General features: G+C 60.0%; 1 protein-coding gene across 2 annotated transcripts in view; it reads left to right on the forward strand.

The window, feature by feature from the left end:
* Positions 1-18,056, forward strand: part of ipo4 (importin 4) — a 77,407-nt gene that overhangs the window by 42,999 nt on the left and 16,352 nt on the right. For both annotated transcript variants that reach the window (XM_078412745.1, XM_078412746.1), the window contains 6 exons: positions 2,335-2,446; positions 3,828-3,937; positions 8,923-9,000; positions 12,274-12,331; positions 14,660-14,765; positions 17,199-17,392. In XM_078412745.1, coding sequence (XP_078268871.1) covers positions 2,335-2,446; positions 3,828-3,937; positions 8,923-9,000; positions 12,274-12,331; positions 14,660-14,765; positions 17,199-17,392 — 658 coding nt within the window. The remainder of the gene's footprint in view (positions 1-2,334; positions 2,447-3,827; positions 3,938-8,922; positions 9,001-12,273; positions 12,332-14,659; positions 14,766-17,198; positions 17,393-18,056) is intronic.

The following is an 18,056-nucleotide window of genomic DNA, read 5'->3' on the forward strand; positions in this document are numbered from 1 at the left end:
TTCCTAAGTTGCACATTCAAGATCGTGTGGAGTCACCCATTAAACGTGAGTTCTCTCTCCCACCAACTGCATTGTTCTTGTGTACACTGCTTATCGACTCCAATCTGTGACTATTCCTTCTTCGGAACTAGGCCATTCAGCCCATCAAGTCTACTCCGCCATTCAATCATGGCTGTTCTTTCTCTCCCTCCTAACCCCATTCTCCTGCCTTCTCCCCATAGCCCCTGACATCTGTAATAATCAAGAATCTGTCTATCTCTGCCTTAAATATATCCATTGACTTGGCCTCCACAGCCATCTGTGGCAATGAATTCCAGATTCACCACCCTCTGACCAAAGAAATTCCTCCTCATCTCCTTCCTAAATGAACATCCTTTAATTCTGAGGCTATGACCTCTGGTCCTCGACTCTCCCAATAGTGGAAACATCCTCTCCACATCCACTCTATCCAGGCCTTTCTCTCCATGAAACCCCTCGTGCTCTGAAATTCCACGCCCGCTTGGAAGACCATTCCTAGCCTCGAACAACAAACACAAAGTGTTGGAGAAGCTCAGCAGGTCGGGCAGCATCTGTGGAGGGAAATGGGCAGGCGACGTTTGCAGGTCTGCCTGACTTTGGCATCATGGTTGTCAGAGACACTGTGGGCCTGTTGGGGCATGTTCGAACCTGTGCTCTACTGTGCTATGTGTAGGAAGGAACTGCAGATGCTGGTTTACACCAAAGAGAGACACAAAATGCTGGAGCATCTCTGGAGAGAAGCAATTGGTGACGTTTCGGGTCGAGGCCCTTCTTCAGACTGAGTCAGGGGAGAGGGAGTCTAGAGATATGGAAGGGTAAGGTGTGAAAACAACTGATCAAAGTGGACGATGATAAAGGAACTGTCAGAGTGAGGCCCAATGCAAAGTGGAGGGACAGCACCTCATATTTTGCTTGGGCAGCTTACACCCCAGCGGTATGATTTTTGATTTCTCTAACTTCAAGTAACCCTTGCTTCCCCTCTCTGTCCGTACCTCCTCCACCCTCGTTCTCCGACTAGTTTCACTGTCCTGACTAATTTTACTGATGGTATGCCCCTTGTCACCTTCCCCTCAGCTGATAATGAACCGTTCTACATTTCCTTATCATCGTTTGCATTGATCTATCGTTTTCTCACCTTACCCGTCCATATCTCTAGACTCGCTCTCCCCTGACTCTCAGTCTGAAAAAGGGTCTCGACCCAAAATGTCACCCATCCCTTCTCTCCAGAGATGCTGCCCATCCCGCTAAGTTAGTGCTGCACTGTTCTGTGCTCCCTGAGCAGTTAGTGCTGCACTGTTCTGTGCTCCCTGCCCCACTGGGCTGCAGCAGTTAGTGCTGCACTGTTCTGTGCTCCCTGCCCCACTGGGCTGCAGCAGTTAGTGCTGCACTGTTCTGTGCTCCCTGCCCCACTGGGCTGCAGCAGTTAGTGCTGCACTGTTCTGTGCTCCCTGCCCCACTGGGCTGCAGCAGTTAGTGCTGCACTGTTCTGTGCTCCCTGCCCCACTGGGCTGCAGCAGTTAGTGCTGCACTGTTCTGTGCTCCCTGCCCCACTGGGCTGCAGCAGTTAGTGTTGCACTGTTCTGTGCTCCCTGCCCCGCTGAGTTCAGGCAGTTAGTGCTGTACTGTTCTGTGCTTCCCGCCCCACTGGGCTCCAGCAGTAGTGTTGCACTGTTCTCTGCTCCCTGTCCCACTGGGCTCCAGCAGTAGTGCTGCACTGTTCTCGGCTCCCTGTCTCACTGGGCTCCAGCAGTAGTGCTGCACTGTTGTCTGCTCCCTGCCCCACTGGGCTCCAGCAGTTAGTGCTGCATTGTTGTCTGCTCCCTGTCCCACTGGGCTGCAGCAGTTAGTGTTGCACTGTTCTCTGCTCCCTGTCCCACTGGGCTCCAGCAGTTAGTGCTGCATTGTTGTCTGCTCCCTGCCCCACTGGGCTCCAGCAGTTAGTGTTGCACTGTTCTCGGCTCCCTGCCCCACTGGGCTCCAGCAGTAGTGCTGCACTGTTCTCGGCTCCCTGTCCCACTGGGCTCCAGCAGTTAGTGCTGCATTGTTGTCTGCTCCCTGTCCCACTGGGCTGCAGCAGTTAGTGTTGCACTGTTCTCTGCTCCCTGTCCCACTGGGCTCCAGCAGTTAGTGCTGCATTGTTGTCTGCTCCCTGCCCCACTGGGTTGCAGCAGTTAGTGTTGCACTGTTCTCGGCTCCCTGAGTTTGTCCAGCAGTTTGTCCTTTGCTCCAGACTCTGGGTGTGCAGCCCGTCACGTGTCCGTGTTGGTACTCCCACGTGCCCAGCCCTGGGGCTCTGACCTCCTGCTTCCTCTCCAGCTACAGCCTGTTTGCTGCCCTGTCAGTGGTGATGGGATCGGGCATGGCCCCGCACCTGGAGAAGATGACCACCGTGATGCTGCTCTCCATCAAGTCCACGGAAGGGGTGACGGTAAGGCTTAACGGCACTTTGGGATGGCCTGCCGCGTTGGTCTCCTCCAGGCTGCGTTCACATGGGTGCACCACTCTCTGCAAATGTCATGCTCTCTCGCTCCACCTCTGCGTTGAACAAGATGTGCTGGTTTTCCTTTAGCCGAGTGGCTGGAGCCACCTCCTCTCCACTGCCTGGCCTGTCTCCCACCTCCGCCACCTGACCAAAGCTCTGCTGCCTGCACAGCATGGAAACTTGCCCATGTCCACCAACATGTCCCACCTCCACCACCTGACCAAAGCTCTGCTGCCTGCACAGCATGGAAACTTGCCCATGTCCACCAACATGTCCCACCTCCACCACCTGACCAAAGCTCTGCTGCCTGCACAGCATGGAAACTTGCCCATGTCCACCAACATGTCCCACCTCCACCACCTGACCAAAGCTCTGCTGCCTGCACAGCATGGAAACTTGCCCATGTCCACCAACATGTCCCACCTCCACCACCTGACCAAAGCTCTGCTGCCTGCACAGCATGGAAACTTGCCCATGTCCACCAACATGTCCCATCTATACTCATCCCACCTGCCCTTGCTTGACCTATATCCCTCTAAATCTATCCTATCCATGTACCTGCCTCAACTACATCCTCTGGCAGCCTGTTCCATATACCTACCACCTTTTGTGCAAAGAAGTTGCCCCTCAGGTTCTTAGTAAATCTTTCCCCCTCAACATAAACCTATGTCCTCTGGTTCTTGATTCCCTTAGTCTGGGTAAAAGATTCTGTGCATTCACCCTATCTTCCAAAGATAGACACAAAATGCTGGAGCAACTCAGCGGGTCAGGCAGCATCTGAGGATGGGTGATGTTTCAGGTCAGGAGACTTCTTCAGTTTGAGTTACTCCAGCACTTTGTGTCCATCTATAACTCAGAGTAATTCTTTCAAGAGAAGGAAACTGTTCTATTACAGCCGGAGAAATAATTAGTCCTCTCAGCTGCGATACGTTCTTCCCGCAAAGATCCTTGCAGGTTCTGTGTCTGTAGATGAGGGTGCCCACGCAGCATGGCACAGTGTGGCAGTGGGTAGAGCTGCTGCCTCACAGCGCCAGAGACCCAGGTTCCATCCTGACTACGGAGTTTGTACGTTCTCCCCGTGACCTGCGTGGGTTTTCTCTGGGATCTCCAGTTTCCTCCCGCATTCCAAAGACGTGCAGGTTTGTAGGTTAAGTGGCTCAGTAAAGTGGTAAATTGTCCCTCGTGTGTGTAGGATAGTGTTAGTGTGCGGGGATCGCTGGTCGGTGCGGACTCAATGGGCCGAAGGGCCTGTTTCTGCGCTGGATCTCTAAACTAAACTTAGCTAAGACCTGTAAGCAGCTGGCGTGCCCACTCTGTGCCTCCACAGGCCCACTACGACAACGATAGCAAGACCTTCCTGCTGCTGGACGATGACCTGGACGAGGACGAGCCCATCACTGAGGAGGATGAGGAGGAGGACGATGCCGACATCACTGGGTAGGGGCTGCTGCTGCCCGGGAACGAACGCTGGCACAGCCTGGCACATCCAAGCCTGAGCCAAACTCCTGATCCATCCGGCTGCCCAGGGAACGAACGCTGGCACAGCCTGGCACATCCAAGCCTGAGCCAAACTCCTGATCCCTCCGGCTGCCCAGGGAACGAATGTTGGCACAGCCTGGCACATCCAAGCCTGAGCCAAACTCCTGATCCGTCCGGCTGCCCAGGGAACAAAGGCGGGCACAGCCTGGCACATCCAAGCCTGAGCCAAACTCCTGATCCCTCCGGCTGCCCAGGAACGAAGGCTGGCACAGCCTGGCACATCCAAGCCTGAGCCAAACTCCTGATATCTCCGGCTGCCCAGGGAACGAAGGCTGGCACAGCCTGGCACATCCAAGCCTGAGCCAAACTCCTGATATCTCCGGCTGCCCAGGGAACGAAGGCTGGCACAGCCTGGCACATCCAAGCCTGAGCCAAACTCCTGATCCCTCCGGCTGCCCGGGAACGAAGGCTGGCACAGCCTGGCACATCCAAGCCTGAGCCAAACTCCTGATCCCTCCGGCTGCCCAGGGAACGAAGGCTGGCACAGCCTGGCCAAGTAGATAGGAGCCAAACTCCTGATCACTCCGGCTGCCCAGGGAGACAGCGAGGGATATCCCCCCTGCCCGATCCCCCCACACCCCTGACCCCTGGTTACGGAGAGCCAGTGGAGGGGGCTTCAGGATGACCTCCTTCCAGGGGGACCGGGACATTTCCAAAGGTCACACTGCCAGCAATGTCCTCGTTTAAGTTCCCTTTCATCCAGTGAGGTTTCAGTTTATTGTCACGTGTACCGAGGTACAGTGAAAAGCTTTTGTGGCGTGTTAACCAGTCAGCGCAAAGACAACACATGATTATAATCAATCCATTTACAGTGTAGGGAAACATGAACAGAGAATCGTGTTTATTAATACAAGGTAACACCAGCAAAGTCCCATCCAGGATAGGCCGAGGGGCACCAAATCAGGTGTTAGCAGTTCCGCACTGCTCTCTGGTTGTGGTAGGATGGTTCAGTTGCCCGATGAAAAACCTGTGATAGGGTGGATGTGGAGAGGATGTTTCCACCAGTGGGAGAGTCTAGGACCAGAGGGCGCAGCCTCACAATTAATGGACGTTCCTTTAGGAAGGAGATGAGGAGGGATTTCTTTAGTCAGAGGGTTGTGAATCTGTGGGATTCGTTGCCACAGAAGGCTGTGGAGGCCAAGTCAGTGGATATATTTAAGGCAGAGATGGATAGATTCATGATTAGTACAGGTGTCAGGGGTTATGGGGAGAAGGCAGGAGAATGGGGTTAGGAGGGAGAGAAAGATCAGCCATGATTGAATGGCGGAGTAGACTTGATGGGCCGAATGGCCTAATTCTGGTCCTATCACTTATGAGTGGAGAGGAGGGGTTTGCTGCTGGGCTGGGCTGGGTCTGGCCATGCTGGGGTGGGTCGGGTCAGGTCAGGCTGGGTCTGGCCATGCTGGGGTGGGCCGGGTCGGGTCGGGCTGTGCTGGGCTGGGGTGGGTCGGGCTGGGCTGGGCTGGGTTGGGTCGGGCTGTACTGGGTCGGGCTGGGTCTGGCCATGCTGGGGTGGGCCGGGTCGGGTCGGGCTGTGCTGGGCTGGGGTGGGTCGGGTCGGGCTGTGCTGGGCTGGGCTGGGTCGGGTCGGGCTGGGCTGGGTCGGGCTGTGTCTGGCCATGCTGGGGTGGGCTGGGTCGGGTCGGGCTGTGCTGTGGGTCCTCACTGCTGCTCACTGCCTCTCCCTCCTGCCTGCAGTTTCAGTGTGGAGAACGGGCTGGGTCTGGCCATGCTGGGCTGGGTCGGGTCGGGCTGGGCTGGGTCGGGCTGGGTCTGGCCATGCTGGGGTGGGCTGGGTCGGGTCGGGCTGGGCTGGGTCGGGCTGGGCTGGGTCGGGCTGGGTCTGGCCATGCTGGGGTGGGCTGGGTCGGGTCGGGCTGGGTTGGGTCGGGCTGGGCTGGGTCGGGCTGGGTCTGGCCATACTGGGGTGGGCTGGGTCGGGCTGGGCTGGGCTGGGTCTGGCCATGCTGGGGTGGGCTGGGTCGGGCTGGGCTGGGTCGGGCTGGGCTGGGCTGGGTCTGGCCATGCTGGGGTGGGCTGGGTCGGGCTGGGCTGGGTCGGGCTGGGTCTGGCCATGCTGGGGTGGGCTGGGTCGGGCTGGGTCTGGCCATGCTGGGGTGGGCTGGGTCGGGTCGGGCTGGGCTGGGTCGGGCTGGGTCTGGCCATGCTGGGGTGGGCTGGGTCGGGCTGGGCTGGGCTGGGTCTGGCCATGCTGGGGTGGGCTGGGTCGGGCTGGGCTGGGCTGGGTCGGGCTGGGCTGGGCTGGGCTGGGTCTGGCCATGCTGAGGTGGGCTGGGTCGGGCTGGGTCTGGCCATGCTGGGGTGGACTGGGTCAGGTCGGGCTGGGCTGGGTCGGGCTGTGTCTGGCCATGCTAGGGTGGGCTGGGCTGGGTCGGGCTGTGCTGTGAGCCCTCACTGCTGCTCACTGCCTCTCCCTCCTGCCTGCAGTTTCAGTGTGGAGAACGGGCTGGGCTGGGCTGGGTCGGGCCGGGCTGGGCTGGGATGGGCCAGGTCGGGCCGGGCTGGGCTGGGTCTGGCCATGCTGGGGTGGGCCGGGTCGGGTCAGGCTGTGCTGGGCTGGGGTGGGCTGGGCTGTGTCGGGCTGGGCTGTGTGTCCTCACTGCTGCTCACTGCCTCTTCCTCCTGCCTGCAGTTTCAGTGTGGAGAACGGGCTGGGCTGGGCTGGGTCAGGTCGGGCTGGGGTGGGCCGGGTCGGGCTGGGCTGGGTCGGGCTGGGTCTGGCCATGCTGGGGTGGGCCAGGTCGGGTCGGGTCAGGCTGTGCTGAGCTGGGGTGGGCTGGGCTGGGCTGGGTCAGGTCGGGCTGGGTCTGGCCATGCTGGGGTGGGCCGGGCCGGGTCGGGTCAGGCTGTGCTGGGCTGGGGTGGGCTGGGCTGTGTTGGGCTGGGCTGTGTGTCCTCACTGCTGCTCACTGCCTCTCCCTCCTGCCTGCAGTTTCAGTGTGGAGAACGGGCTGGGCTGGGCTGGGTCAGGTCGGGCTGGGGTGGGCCGGGTCGGGCTGGGCTGGGTCGGGCTGGGTCTGGCCATGCTGGGGTGGGCCGGGTCGGGTCAGGCTGTGCTGAGCTGGGGTGGGCTGGGCTGGGCTGGGTCAGGTCGGGCTGGGTCTGGCCATGCTGGGGTGGGCCGGGTCGGGTCGGGTCAGGCTGTGCTGGGCTGGGGTGGGCTGGGCTGGGCTGGGTCAGGTCGGGCTGGGGTGGGCCGGGTCGGGTCAGGCTGTGCTGGGCTGGGCTGGGCTGGGCTGGGGTGGGCTGGGCTGTGTGTCCTCACTGCTGCTCACTGCCTCTCCCTCCTGCCTGCAGTTTCAGTGTGGAGAACGGGCTGGGCTGGGCTGGGTCAGGTCGGGCTGGGGTGGGCCGGGTCGGGCTGGGCTGGGCTGGGGTGGGCTGGGCTGGGCTGGGTCAGGTCGGGCTGGGTCTGGCCATGCTGGGGTGGGCCGGGTCGGGTCGGGTCAGGCTGTGCTGGGCTGGGGTGGGCTGGGCTGTGTTGGGCTGGGCTGTGGGTCCTCACTGCTGCTCACTGCCTCTCCCTCCTGCCTGCAGTTTCAGTGTGGAGAACGGGCTGGGCTGGGCTGGGTCAGGTCGGGCTGGGGTGGGCCGGGTCGGGCTGGGCTGGGTCGGGCTGGGTCTGGCCATGCTGGGGTGGGCCAGGTCGGGTCGGGTCAGGCTGTGCTGAGCTGGGGTGGGCTGGGCTGGGCTGGGTCAGGTCGGGCTGGGTCTGGCCATGCTGGGGTGGGCCGGGCCGGGTCGGGTCAGGCTGTGCTGGGCTGGGGTGGGCTGGGTTGTGTTGGGCTGGGCTGTGTGTCCTCACTGCTGCTCACTGCCTCTCCCTCCTGCCTGCAGTTTCAGTGTGGAGAACGGGCTGGGCTGGGCTGGGTCAGGTCGGGCTGGGGTGGGCCGGGTCGGGCTGGGCTGGGTCGGGCTGGGTCTGGCCATGCTGGGGTGGGCCGGGTCGGGTCGGGTCAGGCTGTGCTGGGCTGGGGTGGGCTGGGCTGGGCTGGGTCTGGCCATGCTGGGGTGGGCTGGGCTGTGTTGGGCTGGGCTGTGTTGGGCTGGGCTGGGTCTGGCCATGCTGGGGTGGGCTGGGCTGTGTTGGGCTGGGCTGTGTGTCCTCACTGCTGCTCACTGCCTCTCCCTCCTGCCTGCAGTTTCAGTGTGGAGAACGGGCTGGGCTGGGTCGGGCTGGGTCTGGCCATGCTGGGGTGGGCTGGGCTGTGTTGGGCTGGGGTGGGCTGGGCTGGGCTGGGCTGGGGTGGGCCGGGTCGGTTCAGGCTGGGCTGGGCTGGGCTGGGCTGGGCTGGGGTGGGCCGGGTCGGGCTGGGCTGGGCTGGGGTGGGCTGGGCTGGGCTGGGTCGGGTCGGGCTGGGTCTGGCCATGCTGGGGTGGGCTGGGCTGTGTTGGGCTGGGCTGTGTGTCCTCACTGCTGCTCACTGCCTCTCCCTCCTGCCTGCAGTTTCAGTGTGGAGAACGGGCTGGGCTGGGCTGGGTCAGGTCGGGCTGGGCTGGGTCGGGCTGGGTCTGGCCATGCTGGGGTGGGCCGGGTCGGGTCAGGCTGGGGTGGGCTGGGCTGTGGGTCCTCACTGCTGCTCACTGCCTCTCCCTCCTGCCTGCAGTTTCAGTGTGGAGAACGGGCTGGGTCTGGCCATGCTGGGGTGGGCTGGGCTGGGTCGGGCTGGGTCTGGCCATGCTGGGGTGGGCTGGGCTGTGTTGGGCTGGGCTGGGCTGTGTTGGGCTGGGCTGGGCTGTGTTGGGCTGGGCTGGGTCGGGCTGGGTCTGGCCATGCTGGGGTGGGCTGGGCTGGGCTGGGCTGGGCTGGGCTGGGCTGTGGGTCCTCACTGCTGCTCACTGCCTCTCCCTCCTGCCTGCAGTTTCAGTGTGGAGAACGCCTACCTGGATGAGAAGGAGGATGCCTGTGATGCCTTGGGAGAGATTGCCGTCAACTCTGGGTGAGAGCTCTGGGAGAGGGGTCAGCTCCGTGTCCCCCCCCGCCCCATACCCACCTCCCCTCTTGCTGCCGATCGACGCAGGGACACCGAGGCCAGGCCCATCACCATGGTAACCACCGTGACCCTGCGATCCCCATCACCACGCTGACTGCCGCAGTCTCACTCTAACCCTATCCTGTCCATTTACCTGTCCAACTATGTGATCATATCTGCCTCAACTACCTCCTCTGGCAGCTCGTTCCACACTCCCACCATCCGCGAGTCAGGGGGGTATGGGGAATCGTGGGCTGGGCTGGGTCGGGTCATGATCTTATACACTTCTATAAGATCTCCCCTCATCCTCCTGCGCTCCAAGGAATAAAGTCCTAGCCTACACAACCTCTCCCTGTAGCTCAGGCCCTCGAGTCTTAGCAACGTCCTCGTAAATCTTCTCTGCACCCTTTCCCGATATATAAACAGTTGCATTTAGAAGGCAAGAAAAGAGGTGAAAGCAAATGTTTCTGAGGGGCTGGGACATGGAAATAGTGAGGCTCTTAAGACTACTCTTCCCCTCGTTCAGTACAGAACTTTATTGTCATTCGGTACAAATACCGAGCGAAATTACAGCAGTCACAGAACACAACAAAAAAGAAAAGAACACAGGACACACGACCGACCCCAACACAAACATCCATCACAGTGACTCCAAACACCCCCTCACTGTGATGGAAGGAAGGCATTCCTGTTCTACCTTTCAGCAAGGTCATGACTGACTTTGCTCACTAAATCCATAGACCCCCCCCCCCCATCCCAATCCCCTTAATTCCCAAAGGATCTGTTTTACTTTGAATGGTCAGTGTTGTTGGCAGTCACTTGACCCATTACACAGACCAAAGGGCAGGGCAGCGGGTAGAGCTGCTGCCTCACAGCGCCAGAGACCTGGGTTTGATCCTGATCACAGGCACTGTCTTTATGGAGTTTGCTCGTTCTCCCCGTGACCGCGTGGGTTTCCACCGGGTGCTCCGGTTTCATCCCACACTCCAAAGACGTGCGGGTTTGTAGGTTAATTGACTTGGGTAAAATTGCAAAAATTGTCCCTAGTGTTTAGTTTAGTTTATTTACGAGGTGTATAAAATCATGAGAGGAATAGATCGGGTAGATGCACAGAGTCTCTTGCCCAGAGTAGGGGAATCGAGGACCAGAGGACATGGGTTTAAGATGAAGGGGAAAGACAATACATGATTACAATTGAGCCATTCACAGTGTAGAAGATACATGATAAGGGAATAACATTGAGTGCAAGGTCAAGCCAGTAAAGTCTGAGATACATGATGGTGTGTAGGATAGTGCTGGTGTACCGGGTGATGTGCTGGTCGGCGTGGACTCGGTGGTCCAAGGTGCCTGTTTCTGCGATGTACCTCTAAAGTAAAGTAGTCTGTAACGTAGGCAATAAGGCAGCACAGTGGTGCAGCGGTAGAGGGCAGCACAGTGGTGCAGCGGTAGAGGGCAGCACAGTGGTGCAGCGGTAGAGGGCAGCACAGTGGTGCAGCGGTAGAGGGCAGCACAGTGGTGCAGCGGTAGAGGGCAGCACAGTGGTGCAGCGGTAGAGGGCAGCACAGTGGTGCAGCGGTAGAGTTGCTGCCTTCCAGCGAATGCAGAGCTGGGGACCCGGGTTCCATCCCGACTGCGGGCACTGTCCGTACGGAGTTTGTACGTTCTCCCCGTTTTCTCCCAGATCTTCGGTTTCCTCCCACACTCCAAAAACGTTCATTGGCTTGGTAAATGTAAACATTGCGGGCGTAGGATAGTGTTAATGTGCGGGGATGGCTGGTCGGCGTGGACCCGGTGGGCAGAAGGGGCATGTATCCCTGCTGTATCATTAAACTAAACTAAAACTAAGCAATGAGCAGCTGCCCAGGACCCTGCCCTGTGTGGCTGTGAGCTTCACTGAACCCCACCTCCTGTCCATGTCCACCGGCTAAAGCTGTTCTGTTTGCCCCAGGGCTGTGAGCTTCACTGATCCCCACCTCCTCTCTCCTGGCTAAAGCTGTTCTGTTTGCCCCAGGGCTGCGAGCTTCACTGACCCCCACCTCCTGTCCGTGTCCCCCAGCTAAAGCTGTTCTGTTTGCCCCAGGGCTGCGAGCTTCACTGTCTCCCGGCTAAAGCTGTTCTGTTTGCCCCAGGGCTGCGAGCTTCACTGTCTCCCGGCTAAAGCTGTTCTGTTTGCCCCAGGGCTGTGAGCTGCACTGTCCCCCACCTCCTGTCCGTGTCCCCCAGCTAAAGCTGTTCTGTTTGCCCCAGGGCTGTGAGCTTCACTGTCCCCCACCTCCTGTCCCCCGGCTAAAGCTGTTCTGTTTGCCCCAGGGCTGCGAGCTTCACTGTATCCCGGCTAAAGCTGTTCTGTTTGCCCCAGGGCTGTGAGCTTCACTGTCCCCCACCTCCTGTCCCCCGGCTAAAGCTGTTCTGTTTGCCCCAGGGCTGTGAGCTTCACTGTCCCCCAGCTAAAGCTGTTCTGTTTGCCCCAGGGCTGTGAGCTTCACTGTCTCCCGGCTAAAGCTGTTCTGTTTGCCCCAGGGCTGTGAGCTTCACTGACCCCCACCTCCTGTCCCCCGGCTAAAGCTGTTCTGTTGCCCCAGGGCTGTGAGCTTCACTGTCCCCCACCTCCTGTCCCCCGGCTAAAGCTGTTCTGTTTGCCCCAGGGCTGTGAGCTTCACTGTCCCCCACCTCCTGTCCCCCGGCTAAAGCTGTTCTGTTTGCCTCAGGGCTGTGAGCTTCACTGTCCCCCAGCTAAAGCTGTTCTGTTTGCCCCAGGGCTGTGAGCTTCTCTGTCCCCCAGCTAAAGCTGTTCTGTTTGCCCCAGGGCTGTGAGCTTCACTGTCCCCCACCTCCTGTCCCCCAGCTGAAGCTGTTCTGTTTGCCCCAGGGCTGTGAGCTTCACTGTCTCCCGGCTAAAGCTGTTCTGTTTGCCCCAGGGCTGCGAGCTTCACTGTCCCCCACCTCCTGTCCCCCAGCTAAAGCTGTTCTGTTTGCCCCAGGGCTGTGAGCTTCACTGTCTCCCGGCTAAAGCTGTTCTGTTTGCCCCAGGGCTGTGAGCTTCACTGTCTCCCGGCTAAAGCTGTTCTGTTTGCCCCAGGGCTGTGAGCTTCACTGTCTCCCGGCTAAAGCTGTTCTGTTTGCCCCAGGGCTGTGAGCTTCACTGTCCCCCACCTCCTGTCCCCCAGCTGAAGCTGTTCTGTTTGCCCCAGGGCTGTGAGCTTCACTGTCTCCCGGCTAAAGCTGTTCTGTTTGCCCCAGGGCTGCCTTCATGCCGTACATGGAATCGTGCTTTGAGGAAATCTTCCGCATCACCGATGTGAGTACCCGGATGTGTGACCCTTCACCCCCACCCCTGGGATGCCAGCGGTCGTGGGCGAGGGCTGACGAGGGCAGAGTGTGAGAGCAGGTGGCACAACTTTGATGGCCCTGACTACCAACATGGCCGCTCAGCACTGCCAACCTCGAACACGTCCAGTGGCTGGGGTGGGCAGGAGAGCGGAGATGGGGTCAGGAGGCACTGGGGGGGGGCTTTGATATCTGAGTGCTACCCCAATCTGGGGGAGGGCAGTGGAGGGAGGGACGGCACCAAGGGACAGAATCGAGGGAGCTGTATTGTGGGAGTGCCGCACTGTGGGTGGGGGGAGGGTGAGGGAGTGCCACACTGTGGGTGGGGGGGGTGAGGGAGTGCCACACTGTGGGTGGGGGGGGGTGAGGGAGTGCCGCACTGTGGGTGGGGGGGTGAGGGAGTGCCACACTGTGGGTGGGGGGGGTGAGGGAGTGCCGCACTGTGGGTGGGGGAGGTGAGGGAGTGCCACACTGTGGGTGGGGGGGTGAGGGAGTGCCACACTGTGGGTGGGGGGGGGTGAGGGAGTGCCGCACTGGGTGGGGGGGGTGAGGGAGTGCCACACTGTGGGTGGGGGGGGTGAGGGAGTGCCACACTGTGGGTGGGGGAGGTGAGGGAGTGCCACACTGGGTGGGGGGGGTGAGGGAGTGCCACACTGTGGGTGGGGGGGGGGGTGAGGGAGTGCCACACTGTGGGTGGGGGGGGGGTGAGGGAGTGCCACACTATGGGTGGGGGGGGGTGAGGGAGTGCCACACTGTGGGTGGGGGGGGGTGAGGGAGTGCCACACTATGGGTGGGGGAGGTGAGGGAGTGCCACACTGTGGGTGGGGGGGGTGAGGGAGTGCCACACTATGGGTGGGGGGGGTGAGGGAGTGCCACACTGTGGGTGGGGGGGGTGAGGGAGTGCCACACTGTGGGTGGGGGGGGTCAGGGAGTGCCGCACTGTGGGTGGGGGGGGTGAGGGAGTGCCGCACTGTGGGTGGGGGGGATGAGGGAGTGCCACACTGTGGGTGGGGGGGATGAGGGAGTGCCACACTGTGGGTGGGGGGGGTGAGGGAGTGCCACACTGTGGGTGGGGGGGGTGAGGGAGTGCCACACTGTGGGTGGGGGGGGGTGAGGGAGTGCCACACTGTGGGTGGGGGGGTCAGGGAGTGCCGCACTGGGTGGGCGTGGTGAGGGAGTGCCGCACTGTGGGTGGGGGGGGGGGTGAGTGCCACACTGTGGGTGGGGGGGGTGAGGGAGTGCCACACTGTGGGTGGGGGGGTGAGGGAATGCCGCACTGTGGGAGTGGGGGTGAGGGAGTGTCACACTGTGGGTGGGGGGGGGGGGTGAGGGAGTGCCACACTGGGTGGGGGGGTGAGGGAGTGCCACACTGTGGGTGTGGGGGTGAGGGAGTGCCACACTGGGTGGGGGGGTGAGGGAGTGCCACACTGGGTGGGGGGGGGGTGAGGGAATGCCGCACTGTGGGTGTGGGGGTGAGGGAGTGTCACACTGTGGGTGGGGGGGGTGAGGGAGTGCCACACTGGGTGGGGGGGTGAGGGAGTGCCGCACTGTGGGTGGGGGGGGTGAGGGAGTGCCACACTGGGTGGGGGGGTGAGGGAGTGCCACACTGGGTGGGGGGGTGAGGGAGTGCCACACTGGGTGGGGGGTGAGGGAGTGCCGCACTGTGGGTGGGGGGTGAGGGAGTGCCACACTGTGGGTGGGGGGGTGAGGGAGTGCCACACTGGGTGGGGGGGTGAGGGAGTGCCGCACTGGGTGAGGGAGTGCCGTACTGTGGGTGGGGGGTGAGGGAGTGCCACACTGGGTGGGGGGGTGAGGGAGTGCCACACTGGGTGGGGGGTGAGGGAGTGCCACACTGTGGGTGGGGGGGGTGAGGGAGTGCCACACTGGGTGGGGGGGTGAGGGAGTGCCGCACTGGGTGAGGGAGTGCCGCACTGTGGGTGGGGGGTGAGGGAGTGCCACACTGGGTGGGGGGGTGAGGGAGTGCCACACTGGGTGGGGGGGTGAGGGAGTGCCGCACTGTGGGTGGGGGGTGAGGGAGTGCCACACTGTGGGTGGGGGGGGTGGGGAGTGCCACACTGTGGGTGGGGGGGTGAGGGTGCGCTGCACTGTGGGTGGGGGGTGGGGGTGAGGGAGTGCCACACTGGGTGGGGGCTGGGGGTGAGGGAGTGCTGCACTGTGGGTGGGGGTGAAGGGGCGCCACACCGTGGGGTGGGGGTGAGGGAGCGCTGCAATGTGGGTGGGGGGTGGGGGTCTGCCAGGTTACAGGCTAATCCCAGGTCATTGCCGTCTGTCTTTGCAGTATCCGCATGTCAACGTCAGGAAGTCTGCTTACGAGGCCGTTGGCCAGTTGTGCTGCGCCCTTTACAAAGTCGCTCAGGAGAACCCCACGGACCAAAACCTGGAAGGTAACTGTTTCCCCGTAGCCCGGAGCATCTGTGGGGGGAAGAACTGCAGATGCTGCTTCAAATCAAAGGTTTAACATGCTGGAGTAACTCAGCTCGACATGAAACGTCACCCATTCCTTCTCTCGCGAGATGCTGCCTGACCCGCTGAGTTACTCCAGCATTTTGTGTCTGACAATAGACAACAGGTGCAGGAGGAGGCCATTCGGACCTTCGAGCCAGCACCGCCATTCACCGTGATCATGGCGATCATTCTAAATCAGTACCCCGTTCCTGCCTTCTCCCCATACCCCCTGACTCCGCTATCCTTAAGAGCTCTATCTAACTCTGTCTTGAAAGCATCCAGAGAATTGGCCTCCACTGCCTTCTGAGGCAGAGAATTCCACAGCTTCACAACTCTGAGTGAAAAAGTTCTTCCTCATCTCCGTTCTAAATGGCCGACCCCTTATTCTTAAACTGTGGCCCCTGGTTCTGGACTCGCCCAACATTGGGAACATGTTTCCTGCCTCTAGCGTGTCCAATGCCTGAATAATCTTATATATTTCAATAAGATCCCCTCTGGTTGTCTGTGGGTCTGACTAGCCAACAGCAGACCCTGCAGCAAAGGGTCCATTCCTTCATCAGCCAGTCTCCTGAAATACAAGCAGTGAAGGGCCTGTGGCAGCAACCTACAAAGACAAACAGAGTGGAACCCCCTGTGGCAAAGACCCTTCATTCTGGCAAGGGCCTTTGACCTGAAGCACGAACGTTGGTTGGCCTTTGCTCAGATGCTGCCTCGCCTCCTGGGCCTGCCCCCAGAGGCAGCAGTGTTCACGTTCATGTCATTATGAACATGAACATCATAAGCCATGCCGTGCTGGCTCGAAGGACCAAATGGCCGACTCCTGCACCTTTTTTCTATTTAATTGGAGCAAAATTAGGCCATCAAGTTGTGGCTGATCTATCTCTCCCTCCCAACCCCATTCTCCTGCCTTCTCCCCATAACCCCTGACACCCGCACTAATCAAGAATCTATCTCTGCCTTAAAAATATCCACTGACTTGGCCTCCACAGCCTTCTATGGCAATGAATCCCACAGATTCACCACCCTCTGATGAAATCCCATCTTTGGGTGCGATGGGGTGCTGCAAGGCTCGGTGCTGGGACCCCAGGTATTTACAATATATATTAACGATTTAGACGAAGGAATTAAATGTAACATCTCCAAGTTTGCGGATGACACAAAGCTGAGTGGCAGTGTGAGCTGCGAGGAGGATGCTATGAGGCTGCAGGGTGACTTGGATAGGTTGGGTGAGTGGGCAGATGCAGTATATTGTGGATAAATGTGAGGTTATCCAATCTGGTGTCAAGAACAAGAAGGCAGATTATTATCTGAATGGTATCAGATTAGGAAAAGGGGAGGTGCAACGTGACCTGAGTGTCCTTGTAAACCAGTCACTGAAAGTAAGCATGCAGGATCAGCAGGCAGTGTAGAAAGCTAACGGCATGTTGGCCTTCATAACAAGAGGAGTTGAGTATAGGAGCAAGGAGGTCCTACTGCAGTTGTACAGGGCCCTGGTGAGACCACACCTGGTGTATTGTGTGCAGTTTTGGTCTCCTAATCTGAGGAAGGACATTCTTGCTATTGAGGGAGTGCAGCGTAGGTTCACCAGGTTAATTCCCGGGAAGGCAGGACTAACATATGATGAAAGAATGGGTCGACTGGGCTTGTATTCACTGGAATTTAGAAGGATGAGAGGGGATCTTATAGAAACGTGTAACATTCTTAAGGGATTGGACAGGCTAGATGCAGGAAAAATGGTCCTGATGTTGGGGGAGTCCAGAACCAGGGGCCACAGTTTAAGAATAACGGGTTAGGCCAATGAAACCTTTTCACCCAGAAAGTTGTGAATCTGTGGAATTCTCTGCCACAGAAGGCAGTGGAGGCCAATTCACTGGATGTTTTAAAGAGAGAGTTAGTTAGAGCTCTTAGGGCTAACAAAATCATGAGATATGGGGAGAAAGCAGGAACGGGGTACTGATTTTGGATGATCAGCCATGATCATATTGAATGGCGGTGCTGGCTCGAAGGACCAAATGGCCGACTCCTGCACCTATTGTCTATGTTTCTATTTAGGACTGACTTGCCCACACCGGCCAACATGTCCCAGCTACACAAGTCCCACCTGCCCGCATTTGGTCCATAGCCCTCCAAACCTGTCCTATCCATGTACCTGCCCCACTGTTTCTTAAACGTTGTGATAGTTCTAGCCTCAACTACCTCCTCTGGTAGCTTGTTCCATACACCCACCACCCTCTGTGTGGATAAGTTACCCCTCAGATTCCTATTCAATCCCTTCACCTTGAACCTATGTCCTCTGGTCCTCGATTCCTCTACTCTGAGTGACCTTTTAGTCCACCCTCTCCACCCATGAATGAACGACGTACCTGTTGCAGGTTTCCAGAAGCTGCTTGCCATGGTCTTCCCAAACTACCTGAAAACCATTCACGAGGAGAAGGACCGCCTGGTGGTGATGACCATCCTGGAGTCCATGAACAACGTGCTAAAGAACTGCAAAGGGGACGCGCTGAAGGAGCCGGGACGCCTGGACGAGATCTGCAAGGCCATCCGCAACGTGCTACAGAAGAAGGTCATCACCATAGCCCCCTCTCCACCCTGCTGTCCGAGAAGCCCCCTGCCCACTGGACCCAGTCTGGGAAAGGGTGAAGCCCCCTGCCCACCGGCCCTGCCCACTGGACCCGGTCTGGGAAAGGGTGAAGCCCCCTGCCCACTGGCCCTGCCCCTGCCCACTGGACCCGGTCTGGGAAAGGGTGAAGCCCCCTGCCCACTGGCCCTGCCCACTGGCCCTGCCCCTGCCCACTGGACCCGGTCTGGGAAGGGGTGAAGCCCCCTGCCCACTTGCCCTGCCCCTGCCCACTGGCCCTGCCCCTGCCCACTGGACCCGGTCTGGGAAAGGGTGAAGCCCCCTGCCCACTGGCCCTGCCCCTGCCCACTGGACCCAGTCTGGGAAAGGGTGAAGCCCCCTGCCCACTGGCCCTGCCCCTGCCCACTGGACCTAGTCTGGGAAAGGGTGAAGCCCCCTGCCCACTGGCCCTGCCCCTGCCCACTGGACCCGGTCTGGGAAAGGGTGAAGCCCCCTGCCCACTGGACCCAGTCTGGGAAAGGGTGAAGCCCCCTGCCCACTGGCCCTGCCCCTGCCCACTGGACCCGGTCTGGGAAAGGGTGAAGCCCCCTGCCCACTGGCCCTGCCCCTGCCCACTGGACCCGGTCTGGGAAAGGGTGAAGCCCCCTGC

This window comes from Rhinoraja longicauda, chromosome 16 (assembly GCF_053455715.1).
Source record: "Rhinoraja longicauda isolate Sanriku21f chromosome 16, sRhiLon1.1, whole genome shotgun sequence".
NCBI classification, from domain to species: domain Eukaryota; kingdom Metazoa; phylum Chordata; class Chondrichthyes; order Rajiformes; family Arhynchobatidae; genus Rhinoraja; species Rhinoraja longicauda.